At 30.2% G+C, this 11,877-nt stretch overlaps 1 protein-coding gene across 1 annotated transcript; it reads right to left on the bottom strand.

The window, feature by feature from the left end:
- Nucleotides 1-949: 949 nt before the first annotated feature.
- Kr (Kruppel) lies at nt 950-10,553 on the bottom strand. Its single transcript, XM_070652878.1, has 3 exons — nt 9,039-10,553; nt 3,333-4,092; nt 950-2,831 (listed from the first exon to the last, which is right to left on the bottom strand). Exons 1-3 carry the CDS (start codon nt 9,076-9,078, stop codon nt 2,240-2,242), a joined length of 1,392 nt encoding a protein of 463 aa, XP_070508979.1. The 5' UTR covers nt 9,079-10,553; the 3' UTR covers nt 950-2,239.
- Nucleotides 10,554-11,877: the final 1,324 nt, after the last annotated feature.

Raw genomic sequence — 11,877 nt, 5'->3', positions numbered from 1 at the left:
AAAAATAAAAATTTTGATATTTTTAAAATTTTTGAATTATTTTAAATTTTTTTAAGTTTTTTAAAATTTTTTTTAATTTTTTTAAATTTTTAAAAATTTTTAAAATTATTTTACATTTTCCAAAATTTTAATTTTTGTTAAAAATTGAAAAAATTCAAACAAATATTTATTAAATAAAATTTTTTATCAAAAATTCCCAAATTTCCAGTCCTCGACCACCATTATGTCAATTCAATTCCTCAGAGATCTCATAAATTATCGTCGTTGGCGTTTCGCTTCAATGATGGTGGTTAAGTTCAATAAAAAGGGGTAGACAGTAATGGATATAATAAAACAGCAGAAATAAATTCATTTTGAGGCCATTTTTCTTGTGAATTTTTCTACTCGATAACAGTTGGCCGAAGTAAATTAAGTTTTTGGGGTTATGTTGAATTTTATGAAATGTGAAAAATTTATGATGGTTATTTGGAAGACATGAAGGAAGAGGCAGAAGGGTGAAAGAGGTTAGAGTATTTATGGATGGATTTGGGAGGGTTCCATCCATTAATAATTTTTTTTCAAAAATTTCAATTTCCAATTTTTAAAATTCATTTTAATTAAAATTTAAATTTAAATATAAAGTCAAGATACAAATTTTAAAATTTTTTAAAATTTAAAACAATTTTAAAAAAAATTAAAAAATTTAAAAATTTTAAAAAGCTGAAAAAAAAATTATAAAAAAATTGCAAATTAAAAAACCATTAAATTTAGATTATTAATTTTTTTAAATTTATTTATAATATTTTTATACATTTTTTGATTTAAAATTACGACTAAGAATTTTTCTTTGTATTCATTTTCCATGAGATTATTATAATTATTTATTTTCGACACTTTAAATATGTTTTTTTTTGATAAATTTGAAATTCTTTTTATATTTTAGCAATAAATTTGGTAAATTTCCGCTTTTTTGAGGTAGTTTTTTTATTAAATATTTTTGTAACAATTTTTTCATTTATTTTTGAAATTTCAGAATTTTCTAGTAATTTTTTATGACACGTTGAATTATAAATTTGAATTTGAATGAACAAAAAATTGTAAAATTTAATAAATTTTAACCAAAAAAGAGCAAAATTTGAGTTTGAAATTTGAACAATTTTGACAATTTTCAGATTTTGATCAATTTGGATTAAAGTTTAATTAATTAATTTTGATTAGGATTGTTAAATTATAGCAATAAGATAAGGATTTTTTGGTTTGAGGAACTGATCGTGTCCCTTAGAACTTATCTTGTTCTTTAGAACTAAACTTGTTCTTGAAAACTAAACTTGTCCCTTAGAACTATTCTTGTCCTTTAGAACTAACCGTGTCCTTTAGAACTAATCTTGTTCTTTAGAACTAAACTTGTTCTTGAAAACTAAACTTGTCCCTTAGAACTATTCTTGTCTTTTAGAACTGATCGTGTCCTTTAAAACTGAACCTATTCTTTAGAACTGAACTTGTCCTTAAGAACTAATCGTGTCCCCAACCAAACTCATCATTTTACTGCTACAATTCATGAAATTCAATCTTAATTCCCAATCCCAAAACTAATCAAATTCAGTATTTTTTAACAATTTTTTTCAAATTTCAATTCATTCAATAATTTCAAAAAAATAATAATAATAATCTAATAAATCTTTATAAACACCATTTTTTTTATATTTTGACTATCCCTGAAGATCAAGATGTCTTGTCTTAGTTTATTTAACAAACAAACAAAAATAATAATAAAAATAATAATAATAATAATAACTAAATAATTTACACAATTATTCATATTTTGGATTTTGAGATTTTGCAGGGGTTGGTAACTTTTTGAGGTTAGGAAACATTTTGAGGTTAGGAAACATTTTGAGGTTAGGAAACATTTTGAGGTTAGGATTTTTTTAATGCATTTTATTTGAATTTTAGAGTCGAAAATAGCTCAAAAATCCGAAAATTTGTTCAAAAAATCCCAAAAATCATCCAAAAACTCCCAAAAAGTGTCCATCCCTTGCATAACCTCAAAAATTCTCTCTTACATCAGTGCTGCTCAAACTATTTTGTCCCACGGCACATCTTGGTAAAAGCCACGTACTAGACATGCCGTGCATACCTTAGTAGTGAGCCACGAACACGGCATACGGCTGAAGACCCCCAAATGTACCGCAGCACACAGTTTGACCAACACTGCCTTACATATTATGGCACATAAATTGCAAAATTTCATTCATTTCATTCATAATCCAACAGCCTTCTTCTTATGTTGCAGCTTCAAGTACAACGTAGCGGCATCATCAAGATCTTCCAACTCGTCCATCGTAACGGGTGACTTTGGTGAATGCATACTAAGATCTTCCGGTTCCGTTTGTTCGGGCAGATCCGTTTGAATAAAATTAATTTGTGGCATTGGCAACATGAGATTTCGTGACTGACTTTCATTAAATTTTTTCATAAAATTACTCATCAATTTACCATCGGGATTGGCAAGATTCATTGGCATATCATCATGTGATGGTGACTTGAGTAAATTTTGATAATTTCGACTCATTTCGAGTTCCTCATCGGAATTTATTGACTTTTGATCGCTGATTGATGATGAGCCGCATTTATGATGCATCAAGTGATGACGTCGACGGAATTTACACAAACATTTTTCACATTCAAATGGTTTTTCGCCGTTATGAATTAGCATGTGAGCTTTAAGTTGATTTGAGTCACTGAATCGGGCCTTGCAGATCTCACACGTGTAGGGACGCTCGCCGGTGTGGACGCGAAGATGACGACGGAGATTGGCAACTTGGACGAATTGACGGTCACAGTGGCTGCAGCTGGAGGGAAGAGAATTAAGAGAAGATTTGGGAATTAGTTGTGTTTTTTGAGGTTATGTTAGAATTTTGAGGTTAGAATCTTAAGGAACTTTGAGGTTAGAATCTTAAGGAACTTTGAGGTTAGAATCTTAAGGAACTTTGAGGTTAGAATCTTAAGGAACTTTGTGGTTAGAATCTTATGGAACTTTGAGGTTAGAATCTTAAGGAACATTGAGGTTAGAATCTTAAGGAACTTTGAGGTTAGAATATTGAGGAACATTGAGGTTAGAATCTTAAGGAACTTTGAGGTTAGAATATTAAGGAATTTTGAGGTTAGAATCTTAAGGAACATTGAGGTTAGAATCTTAAGGAACTTTGAGGTTAGAATATTGAGGAACATTGAGGTTAGAATCTTAAGGAACTTTGAGGTTAGAATATTGAGGAACATTGAGGTTAGAATCTTAAGGAACTTTGAGGTTAGAATCTTAAGGAACTTTGAGGTTAGAATCAATAGACACCTACCTATAAGGTTTCTCTCCAGTATGTAGTCTCATATGTGTCTTCAAGTGATGATCTCTCGTAAATCTCTTTTGGCAGACATTACAGCTAAATGGCTTCTCACCACTATGAGTGCGCTCATGATTCTGCAACACGTGCTTATATCCAAATGATCTATTACAAATTTTACATGTAAATATTTTCTCTTTTGTTGGATCACGTGTTGTTGTTGTGGTCGTTGCTGATCCAATATTGCAATTAAGATCAACGGAACCATTTGATTGTGGTGATGAGCTTGATGTTGGTGGTGAAATTGAACCCGGTACTGTATGATCATTTTTATCATCAATTTGCTTCCTCTTATTTGACTTTTTAATATTCATCAGGTCACTGGTTGTCGATACAATGTGATTATTGTTCATATTTGGATAATTATTATTATTATTCAACTTGATTGACTTTTTATGATTAATTGGTGATAATGGTGATGTTGGTGGTGGTGAATTGCCACTTTTATGTGATAATGGTGGTGTCATTGGCCATCCAGGTGGGAAGAATGGTGTATGTGTTGGAAGACCCATTGTTGATGCAAGTTGAGCACGTAATTGGATTGGCCATGATGCCATGAGAGCTGCTGCCGCTGCTGTTGGGTTTGTTAGGAGTTGTGGTGCGAATAGTGATAGTGCTGGGGAATTGAAACAGGCAAAGAGATTGGCTGCGGCGTCATCGGATGGCTCTGATTTGATGTTTGTTTGCTTTGGTGGTGTGATGGCTTCGTCGAGATCTGGAATTGGATGAGAATTGGGAAATTTTTGAGGTTAGTTAAGGTATATTTTATGTTTATTTTGGTTTTTGAGGTTATGTTTTGGAATTTTGAGGTTATTCTTCCCAATTTCGAGCTTATTTTGCCAAATTTTGAGGTTAAGTTTCCAATTTTTGAGGTTATAATCCTAAATTTTAAGATTAAGTTCCTAACCAAATTTTGAGGGTATTCATTTCAAATTTTGAGGTTATGTTCTGGATTTTTGAGATTATACTCCTAAGATTTTAGGTTAAATTCCAAAATTTTGAGGTTATGTTCCCAATTTTTGAGGTTATGTCCTTATAATCCCCAATCCACCCAACTCTTCCACACAACAACAAAAATCCACAATTTTTCTCTCAACATTTTCCTTTCTCATTTTTCTCTCCTTTTTTTCTTTTATTTACAGTCTGTTGCTTATCACAACAACAACCACTTACAGCATGAAGGAACGACAACAATATGTTACTACAAGTTAAATTTTCCTGATAAAAATGTTTGTACACGCGTGTTATATTATGTAAGTTATGACATATGAGTGTGGATGATGGGGTAGAACTCAGTCACAAATACAAGCATGGATAGACAATTTTCATGATAACAATTGGGAATTGGGGTTGGGGTGGTTGAAAAGGGGTGAAATGAGAGTGAAAATGAATGTTGAGAAAGTAAAAGTTTTGGATGAGAAATTGAGAGGAATTGAGAGTGAAAGTTGTAAACATTGAGGTTGTATGGTGGATAAAGAGCGTAAGTCCATGAATTTTGAGGATTTTGGAGTTTGAGGGACGATTTTTGGGGTCATTGACTCTCATAAATTGGACGTATTAGTCTTGTTGGATCTATGCAGTCTTAACTGTGTGTAGAGACACATTAGAGTGTCATGGACCGTAAGCAAGGTGTGATTAAGCACCAAGGAGTGCCGTACCATGCAGACCACATCAAACTTGACTCATAACTTGACATAACTCCCCAATAAACCCCAAACAACTCCTTCCAAATCCTCAATTCTCAATCCTTTCACCATCTCAAGTTGTATCCACTAGCAACGCAATTCACCAACACATCCACAATCCCACCCAGCATATACAGTCACCCTCAACCAAAAAAAAAACTCCATCGTCATCAATTTTTATTATTTCATAAGTAAACTTCGTCTTCCTTCATTTTAACCCTATCAATAAAATGCGTATATATATACAGAGGGTGATTCATGTACAGCTACAAATGCCGTTCCTTACTCTCTCTCGATGTCTGTGCATGTATGCGCGCACGTGGGTGGAAAATAAAAAGGCAACAATTTTTCGAGAGGGTTCGCAAAAAAATAACAGAGATAAAAATGGTTGTTCACCGATGAAATGGACGGGTTATGTTTTGTGAATGAGGCATAAAATGGGGTGATGCGTATGTGCTTGCTTTTTTTTTGGGTTTGGGATGAAAATGAGTTCTACTCGTCTGTGTTGGTGTCTCGAGCAACTCTTTTACTATCAAAATGTGTTCTTTTTCTGCCTTCATCATCGTCGTCATCATGTGTGCGAAATGCTGATGTTGAGAAGATAGAATTGTGAGGGGTTGTGGACGTGCGGTGAATTTTGGACAGAATTTTGAGAATATTTTGTAAATTTTTAAATTGGAATTGAAATTGAAAAAATTGAAAAAATTGAAAAAATTGAAAAAATTGAAAAAATTGAAAAAATTGAAAAAATTGAAAAAATTGAAAAAATTGAAAAAATTGAAAAAATTGAAAAAATTGGAAAAATTTTAAAAATTGAAAAAATTGAAAAAATTGAAAAAATTGAAAAAATTGAAAAAATTGAAAAAATTGAAAAAATTGAAAAAATTGAAAAAATTGAAAAACTTTATAAAATTTCTGCAAAAATTCCCCACAAGGAAGACATAAAGGATGAGGCGACGGAGAATCGAGTATGTAAGATGAATCAACAATGAGGGTGGACGGAAAAGGGTTTCCTATCGAGGAATGAAAAGAAAATGAAATAAAAAATAAGAAAATTTTCTCCCTTTTTTCGGATTTTCACGTTTCAATGTGTTTGTGGATGGAAAAAAGATATCAAAAAGTATTGAAGATGAAATTTAATGGATTTGATGGCCGAATGAGAATTTTTGAAGATTTTGTAGTTTTTCAATTTTTTCAATTTTTTCAATTTTTTAAATTTTTTCAATTTTTTCAATTTTTTCAATTTTTTCAAATTATTTTAAAACTTAGTTATCCTCAATTTATGAACCAATTTTTCATTTTATTTCCAAAATTAACGTTTTAATTGCTGTAAAATTTCCAACAAAATTACCCGACTAGTCAGACTTCCTCTACAAAAAATATTCAAATTCCGGCTCATGCTGCCTACCCAATTGAGTCTCACATTTTTCATAATATTGCGTACAATTTCACTTCAGAAAATTGATGATCTTTAAAATTGTAAAAAGTAAAAAAGGGATCACGAAATGGTCCACAGGAAGTCACATGTGACATTCATTTTTAAGTTCGTTATTTAATGACATATTGCATCATATTGTACATGTGCAATCTAAAGAAAATACAGAAAATAAGGAATAATAAGGAAGAATGAAGGAAGATTGAGTGGGAATTTTTGGACCCATTTTTGAAAGACTTTTTTGCACAATTTTTGAAGTGAGAGGAACAAAAAGTTGATTTATTGATGTTTTAAGGACAATAATACTGTATTAGATGCTTTTTGAAGATTTTATTGTGAAATTTTCAATATTTTGTATTAGATTGGTAACTATGGATCATAGATTCTATACAGCACAAGTTGGTCGCTACCCGGCGTGAGTCAGAGCTCTAGCACTTAGTTACTACTTTTTCTGTCCCTAAACATATATCCAGAATAGCACAAATCAAATAATTGATCAAATTTTAAACCCCAGAGCTGCGTGACTCAGATACAGTCGAAAATTACAGTCCTGTGCATCTAAAAAGCTAAAAATGCAGGCCTTTGGCTCTTGATCAAGCCCCACTAACAGTTGAACAGCTCACTTAAGAATCCACCAAATTAATTACATCCAAACTCTCACAGCAAAGTCTGTTCATCCTCAAAATTGACCATTATTCAAAAAAACTACAAAAACTACCCTTTGACGACCGCACATAAAAGTTAGTTATCTCCTGTAGATTACACATTATCCCATAAAAATGACTCTAAACTGTAGTTTTTTTGGGGTTAAATTTATTATGTGAAACAGCAGATGCAATATTTACATTTTTTTACTCTAATTTCATTTCTTTTTTTTAATTCCATTTCTTTTCATTATCGTCCTAGTTTCCAACTTAGTCATCGGGTCTATTATACCTTAATAATACTTTCTTAACATTTACAATAAATTCAGTTTTTAGACACAAAAAAACACTTTCAAGTTCTTTTTAAATTTAAAAAATGAGACATTATGTTTAGGTGATTATGTGTGCGTTGTGCTACACATTTTGTTAAGGGTTAAAGGCGGCAACTTTCTTTTTTAACTCGACACACTCGAAAATCATGATTTATTGAGATGTTTTTTGGGTTTTTTTATGCATTTTTAAGTATATTATTTTGTTAAAAAAATTTAATGATTGGAACTGATGATTAAGATTCTGGAATATACGAATCTATTACTCGATTATTTTGCAACAGAATACATTTCGAGTAGTACTGTATTAGATAGTCAGAACTTGAAGACGACTCGAATTCATAATTGTAATAAAAACTTAAATTTTTAAAGAAATCAAGTCGAATTAAGCTGATAGAGCTGTCTACAGACGTTCTTTAAACGTGGCAATGGGCCGCAGAGTACCCCAGCCAAGGTAGTAACTAAGAAGTAAGTAATTAAGCAGATTAATCAATAAAAAATCAATCTCGAATAGAAGATGAGTTGGATAATCGATTCAAAAACCGGCATCAAGCTGATGTGACTCTGACTTATGATCAGATTCAGCTTGAGTCTGTTACCATGTCAGAGTCATGTCAACACCAAGCCAGAGTCACGCAAAAATCAAATTCCAAACCAACTCAGAGTCAAATCACTCAAAATTCATATTTATGATCAATTAACGGAACTCTATTCAGCCTAGTTGACGGGGAGTACGAAGCTCTCTGAATCTATTGATAACTATTACAATAAGTTGAATCATTTCCGGTTTCTACTGATCGAATGATAATTCATTTGGGAATTTACTTCATTTCATCAGATTTAAATCGGATGATTTGATAATGAATCTAATACGTTGAGTGAGTTTTTGGCTAATATTCTGTAATATTTGAAATTGATTTTTTAGGGATTTCGATGAGGATTGGAAAATTTTTTTAATAATTTTGATAAAATATTCAAAATTTTAACACTTTTTGAATATTTTACAATTTTTTTAATATTTTTCAATTTTTTTTTTGAATATTTTCAATATTTTTTGAATTTGGATTTGTGTAATTATTGCTTAATTGAGAGTTTTAAGGAATGAATGACAGGGCTCTTGATGAATTTGTGAAAATTGAAGAAAAATTTGATGAAATTGTTAAAAAAAATCATAAAAATTGTTACAAAAATTTGAAATTTATAGAAAAATTTGAATTTTTTAGAGTTTGGTCAAGAACCGCAGACCTGAAATTTTGGCATTTTAGATGAACAAGCCTGAAGTTTCTGACTAAACCTTATAAATTGACCAATTTTACAGACCTGCAGTTTTTGACGAACCCGAAATTTCTATTACATTCTTATCATTCACATCATATCCACATCCATCAACAAGACAAAATATCATCAATAATATCCACCAACTTCCCAAGAATTCAACCCAAAGAACCTCAATGCCCACCTCCCAGCTTCCCAGCTCTCAGCTCCCACTTCCCAGTTCCCACATAAATATCATATCAATTTCATATCACACAGTAAGTTATCATACATATTAAGTGTCAATTACTCACCCATTGTTTTCTGTGAATTCTGCATAAGCGATGAAGTCATTGTCCTTTTTCTCGCTGAATTTTTATGTTTTTTGGTTGCTTTTTTGGACGCGAAATTGTCGATTTTTTAATTGAGTTTCATAGATTTTTTGGGATTTAATTTGAGATTTTTGAGTAGAAATTTTGGTAAAAATTGTTCAATTTTTTTGAAGAATTTTTGAGTTTTTTTGAAAGATTTTTAAGTCTTTTTGAAGGATTTTCAAGTCTTTTTTTTCAAATTCTTCAATTTTTTGTAAGAAATTTCAACTTTTTTTTAGAATTTTTTTTGTCAATATTTTCCATACAAAGTTACTAAACTGATTACAGGATAAACTAGTTATTGTGTATTTTTCTAACTTATTGTTCAGTTTGCCGATTTATTTTTTGTTCCAATTTTTTTCTACAAAGTCCTGCCGGCTTCTGTGAGATTATTACACCAAAACTGCTTTTGTTTTTTAAAGTTTTTTAGGATTTTTTTTTTTTATTTTTTGAATTTTTAGGGGTGGATGTTGATGCTGTTTGAAGGAGGCAGAGGTGTGCCTTTGATGAATTTTTGTAAATTTTTGTCACTTTTTTTGAATTTAAAGTTCATCAAAATTTGTACTGAATTTATAAATTTTTAACTTTTTTTACACATTTTTAAATTCAAAATTTGAATTTTTTGTCCTTTTTTAATTTTTAACTTTCAATTTTATCTGCAGAAATTCACAATAATTTTGATATAAATTCACAAATTTCATTCACTTTTAATTCAAGTTTATTTTTTTATTCACAAAAGTTAAATAAATTTGCCGCGAAAATAAATAAAATTTCTTAATTTTTGTTCCGTCTTGACACCAAAAAATCCAAAAGTCTTCTGAACAGCAGTTCCGCAAGGAAGACGTCTTATAAATGAGTAAAGAAAGTCTTTTTTAAGAAAAGAAAAAAAAAATCAAAATTCGTCTCTTTTTTTTGTGTAATTTAAAATAAAATATAAAAAAAAAATTGCTCTTGTTTGTGTGCTGTTGTCGACGAGTCTTTTGGGACTATGGTCTTGTCAAATTCACTTTTATATTTTTTTTTTTGGGTGAATTTTATTTTCTATACAAATATTTTGTGTTGATTTTATGGAAACTAACACAAATGCATGCTCAATTCACAAATACAGACATAAAATTTGCTCCAATAATGTGAAAAAGTCGATGCATGTTTGTTGAGAATGAGAGCGGCAAGTGAATGGAACTGACTGTGTGTGCGTGTACCTGCATGCGTGTGTGTATGTGGAAGTGACCAGAGAGTAATGTAGAGTAATAAAAATTATGGAAGAAATGAGGAAGAAAAAGAATTGCGAAGAATATTTTTTTTTTCCCTTTTTTTTTGATGCAATGTGATGCCTTCGATGTCCACATGCAATGTCCGAAATGCTCTGTTGTTGTTGTTGTTGTTGTAATAATAGGGATGCAAAGGGTAGATTAAGGAGTTTAGGTAGAAATTTAGTTTTATTTTCACAATTGATTGTTGAAGTTTTTTGGATTTTAATTTTTATAAAATTGAAGAAATTAAATTTTGAAATAATTTTCAGTTTAAAATATTTTTAAAATTCAATTTTATGCATATTTCAAAATTTTAAATTTAAAATTCAACTTTAGAATATTAAAAATATTTTAAAATTGAATTTTGAATTTAAAATTAAAATTAATTTTGAAATTAAAAATTAAATTGAATTAAAATAATAAATAAATTTGTCTTTAATTTTTTTTTTATTATATAATTGATACTTTATTGTAATTTTAGTTTAACACTATTTTTACATAATATATATATATATATTTATACAACGAGTGAGAAATGAAACGACTTAGGAAATGACTTAGTCACACCACAACTGCTTAATATATAGATGTTCTCTTAATTTCGATTTAAAAATGTTTAGACTGACAAATTTCTTGATTTCAATTGGTATAGAATTAAATTCAGCAAAAGCCCTAACAAAAAAATTTTGTGCTCCAAGAACGGTTGCTGTTTTAGAAATTAGAATATTATTCGAATTTCTTGTTCTTCTCTCGTGTCTTTCATGCATATATTGAATTGTAAAGTTTACTTTAGCCGTACCGTTAATCATTTTAAATGTAAGAATTGATGAAGATAATTTACACAAAGCTGATACTGGTAGTATCTTTTCGGAGTACAACTCAGTTTTACTGCATAATCGGTCTTTACAGAATACAATTCGAAGCGACTTCCTTTGTATTATTTCAAGTGCGTCCATTAAATATTTTGGAATCACCATCCAAATGGAATTCATGTAACAAAATCGCGATTGTATGTAGGCAAAATACAAGACTAAAGCTGTTTTCTCAGAAATTAAAGATCTTATTCGTTTTAAGGCAAACATGAAGGAAACTATTTTTTTTTTGTATTTGATAAACGTGAAATGCAAATGACAAAGTTTCATCAACTTCAAGTCCAAGCAGTTTTGTATGTTCAACACGTTCAATGATTGTGCCATTAAACCGAATGTTTAACCTGATTTCATTGAAATTCTCGTTTCTCATCTTGTTATGGAATAAAATGTATTTACTTTTTCTTTCATTAGGAAACAGTGAATGAAACTTAAGCCATATTGCTATTCTTGACAGATCTTCTTCAATATGTTGCTTGAGAATAGCAGGATTCGAAGCAGAATTGACTATAGTGATATCGTCACAATATAATGTTATGTTGGCATTTAATGGAATCAGATTGATACTATTTATGTAGAAATTAAACAGAAGTCCTGACATAATCCCACCTTGAGCTACCCCGTAAATGACATTAAGTGGAAGACTTAAACTGTCTCCTA

Source organism: Chironomus tepperi, unplaced genomic scaffold (genome assembly GCF_022539635.2).
Source record: "Chironomus tepperi strain 1889 unplaced genomic scaffold, CSIRO-AGI_Ctep_v1 contig_58, whole genome shotgun sequence".
NCBI lineage: Eukaryota > Metazoa > Arthropoda > Insecta > Diptera > Chironomidae > Chironomus > Chironomus tepperi.
The sequence above is the reverse complement of the archived record's forward strand: the minus strand, read 5'-3'. Positions and strand labels throughout refer to the sequence as shown.